Here is a 4,483-nt window from a genome sequence, read left to right as displayed (position 1 = left end):
TCTCGTGTTGACTGTAGTGCTTCCACTGTTTTGCTGATAGATTGGTTACACCAAGGCACCAACTATGAGTTTTCTTAATGTTATTATTATTATTATTATTTATTATTTATTTAATTTTATTTTTAGGGTGGTATTTCTATATTTCTTTCCAACCGACGGTGTAAAAGATTTTTTTCCCCAAAATTTTAAATTTACTTTTTTCAATTTATCACGTGTTTATTTTTCTTTACCTAACAAGCGTGTTAATTTAATTATTATTTTTTTTTTTTAATTTTTAAAAAGGTTAATGTTTGTTGCACATTTTATTACACACATTCGTACGTTAATACAACATTGAAAATCATGTGTCCAGGACACTATTTATGTTATTTATGAAAAAAAAGTGAAATCGCGTCTCGAAACACAATTTTATAATTTAATTGACAACATGTCTTGAATACATGATTTCAATTGATAAGGAGAAATTAACCTGAGTAATAACACTTGTGCATAATTTAACATTACAATTATATAATTCGATAGTTACGATATGAGAGAAGAATGTGAACATTTTATGTCTTGTGGAAAATATAAAAAAAAATAAAAAAACAAAATATTAGATAGTACTCTTGATATAGAAATTCTACTTTAAAATAATTTAAATGTATATGCGTGTAAAATTCATTCTTAGAAATTTGAACTTAGACATTTGTCACCTATACCTCACACTCCACAAGAATTTATACTTATAAAGTGATCATCATATCAAAAGTGTGCGGTGGTTAATTCTTCTATTGAAGTAATACAATATACTTTTCTAAAATAAAGCAAATAAGAATAAAAATTTTAATAAAATAAAGTTTATAGCAACTTACTAAAAATGAAAATGAAAAGAAAAGAATATATGTGGTCCCTATAAAAGATGCAATGTGGCGGGAGGAAATTTCGCAGAAATTTCGCAGAGAAGACTATATTGTTGAGAGGAAACTTCCTCTCAATTTCCCATATCGCTTCTTGTCCTCTCATCCTCTCCCTCTCTCTACAAATAATCACCATGATCGTGCTGTTTGGCTTTTTTGGCAAATCGTTCTCTCCATCTCTAATGTCCACAGAATCAATTTTCTCTCCGTCGTTTTCGGCTGATTAGTTACTCAGTAAACACTCTTTCTTTCCTTTTTTTTTTTTTTTTTTTTTTTTTTTTGTGGGTCTAATTTTATCAACTATCTAATGGTAACCAAATGCGCAGCAACGCTTTCATTTCGCCAAAATAACAGCTTTGTATTTTTCTTCGTCGTTATTGTTTCCGTTTTCCGTTCTTATTTTGGATCCCTCAGCTTCCACAACATTCAAATCTATCAACAGAATACCTGTGTCTTCGGTTGGGGCAGTTGGGGCCCGTTTCCAAAGACCTATTAATTTCTCTTTTCTCTTTTTTTCTTTTTTTTTTTTCTCGGGGATCTCGCTGCTACGAGGAAATTTCCGTAGCAGTGTGCCATCTCTCTTGCGACAGGAAATAAGAACACTTTTTATTTACCATTATGGCCTCAAGTGATTCAAATGGCATGATTCAACATCAACCACCATCGGGAAATGCCAACAATCATTCTGCCAACGACCACCGCAACCCCCACCATCACTATCATGATGAGGAGGCCGGCAGCGGCCCTGGCTCCGCCAAGCTTGGGGACTATGAATCGTCAGGCGATCCCTTTGACATTCCGCAAACCAAGAATGCCTCTCTCGAGACTCTCAAGCGATGGAGGGTAATTACATTACAATGCCATTGTTGCCTTTTTATCGTTTTTATATTTATTTATTTATTTATCTATCTATATATGCATTTAGCAATGTAACATTCTTTTAGTGTAAGACTTTTAGGGATTTATTAATGCACGTGATTAAAACCGCGTTCCCACTGTCTTTTGACCTGATGATAAAGAACAATCATCGTGGATTTTGGATTCCGTTTGCATGTGTTTATTGACCTGATAATAAAAGAGCAATCTCCATGGACACCATAGGTTAATAAGTAGGGGTTTGAATCCTGTCTACGCGTATCTTGGCCTGGTGATAAAGAGATGTTATTATTGAGTGATTCCATAAGTTAATTGTGGATTCGCGGATCTTAACTTGATGATTAAAGAGAAATCATAGGTTACCTGTGGGCTTGACTTCTGTCTACGCTTGTTTTGACTTGATGATAAAGAGGAATTATCAGGGAGTGAAGTTATAGGTTCAAATACCTACTGTATCTATCAAAAAAAGTAAATGTGGAAATTGAGTTGGTAGATTGCATGGGCTTCAAATCAAATGAAATTTGTGCATTTGGATTAGATTTTTTTGATGAAAGTCGGGCATGAGTATGTTTGTACTTAGAAAAATTAAGGCATTAAAAAGCAGTATGTAAGGTCATATCCATATTTTTTCAATGAGAAATGACGGAGAATAAGGTTGTGAGTTCGAAATCCACTGGCGTGTATGTAACTTATGAATAATAAAAATGACCACTTGCATTTAATAAATCAAACAAGTACTTGGTGAGAGATATGCAAGCAATGAGATTAAGGATTATACGATGTCACATACATTTCATCTTTAAATTGTTGATATGTATGCATGTAATATTTTATGTTAGTATGCAAGTATGCATGCATTTTTATATTAATCACTTTAAGATGAATTTGGTTTTCTTCAAATTTAATGTGCAAGGTCTCTGAATTTGCGATTTGTATTTGTGGCTAAAAAATTTGGCTTAATTTTACAGATACAAAATAGGCCAATAGGTTCCAATCTAGAATGCTGCTGGCTTTAACAACTGCAGTGTCTACTCCTGCTATTAACTTAGCACTTGGTAGTTGTAGAAAATGGTACTATCTAGTTATTGAGAAAGGTAGATAAATGTTCAACTGTTTTATGTTCAAGGTTAAGCATGACCTAGAGAATCATCAAAATATGGAGTTTTCTAAAAGTTAGAAGATAAGGTACATGTGTGCTGGACACGAGTCAAAAAGGAGATAAATTATACGGTTATGCTATGTAATTTTGTTCACTTTCTTAGATGTGTTGGAACATTGTAGATTGAGGTCTTGATTGTATTGCTTCCTAAGTACACCCCCAGTGTACTTGGGTTTATTTTCTTCTAATAAATTTTCTCATTACTTATCAAAAAAAAAAAAAAAAATGTATTTACTTCACATATGATATTCATCTTCTTTCTATTTTAGTCCTTGAAATTTAAATGTTTCCTATTGTTTTTAAAAAATTTAAACATGTCAAGTTAATCCTTTTGTTCCTTTCCCATTAAGGGCTTCTGAATAATGTGCTAGACTTTGCAATAGGCACTCAAATTATTTCTGTACATTGCTAGAGGGCTCAAGCAAAGGAGAAGCCCGGCTGCCTCTACAATTTTTTTTTTTTTTTTTTTTTTTTTGATACATCAATAGTTGGGGGTGGGGAGATTTGAACCCTGGATTTCTCCATTAGATACACCATGAGGTGCCGATTGAGCTACAAGGCTCTTGGCAGCAGCCTCAACAATTCCAGGAGGGACTGTAATGTAGATTCAGTATCATGTGCTTGTAGCATGGCTTGCATTGTGTTGCAGATGTAATCAATTTTTTGGGAGCGATGACTGCTGGGATTTTGGTTGGTTCACACTTGATTAATTTAATCATCTAAACTGGTTCATTTGGGATTCTATGAATGCAGTTTTCTCTACTTAAATTTGGATTAGATGTAGTCCTGATGGTTAAAAAGCATCTTTATGATATGGACCCTAAATAATAGATGTTTGATGCAGAAAAGCATTTATAAAAGCTGGATCATTACTAATTCATTGACCTTCATTTGTATGTTGGGCTTCCTTCCAAGCTTTGACACATCTTAGGGTTTGCTAGGATTTTTCTTGAGCTTGCTAGCTTTTGACACAAAAGAGTTTTTTTTGAGGCTTATTAAATCTGCCTGTATTTGGGTTCATTGGCAAAAATATTCATGTAGCACTAGCGTACCTTGAGGAGTTGCTAAGGATTGCCTTTATGGAGTTGTAAAAATGATTACTTGTATTGACAGAGCCACATTTTTTTTGATTTTCTCTTAACATTCACAGAGCCACATGTGTTATTTTTATATATGTTCTTCAAGTGGGAGTTAGTACCTCTAAATGACAAGTATCATAGCGGTTTTCATATGAAGGTCATAAGTGATTTTTTGAGGTTGATGAAAACTTTCATTGGTGATTTTCTAAGCCCTTTTTTAATGATAGACAAGTGGAAATATAAGGACAAATAAGATACAAAATGAAAAAATTTGGTTAAACATAGGGTTGGAGCATTGGTGAGAGAGTGATATGATTCAAGTCTAGGGAATGAGTGAAAGAGGTAGAGGAAGGCTCAAAACAACACTAGTCGGATTATTAAATAAGGGCATGTAAATTAAGTAATATAGAGTATAATTTTGGATAGGATATAAATAGCTGAGAAGAATACATGTGGCTGATTAAGATTAG

At 33.3% G+C, this 4,483-nt stretch overlaps 1 protein-coding gene across 1 annotated transcript in view; it reads left to right on the top strand.

Moving 5' to 3' along the window:
* The first annotated feature begins 931 nt into the window (after positions 1-931).
* Positions 932-4,483, top strand: part of LOC112024353 (calcium-transporting ATPase 9, plasma membrane-type) — a 33,980-nt gene continuing 30,428 nt past the window's right edge. The window contains exon 1 of the mRNA XM_065767489.1: positions 932-1,742. Coding sequence (XP_065623561.1) covers positions 1,518-1,742 — 225 coding nt within the window. The 5' untranslated portion in view covers positions 932-1,517. The remainder of the gene's footprint in view (positions 1,743-4,483) is intronic.

The sequence above is a fragment of the Quercus suber genome, unplaced genomic scaffold (assembly GCF_002906115.3).
Source record: "Quercus suber isolate HL8 unplaced genomic scaffold, Cork oak 2.0 scaffold_25, whole genome shotgun sequence".
In the NCBI taxonomy this organism is placed as follows: Eukaryota; Viridiplantae; Streptophyta; class Magnoliopsida; order Fagales; family Fagaceae; genus Quercus; species Quercus suber.
The sequence above is the reverse complement of the archived record's forward strand: the minus strand, read 5'-3'. Positions and strand labels throughout refer to the sequence as shown.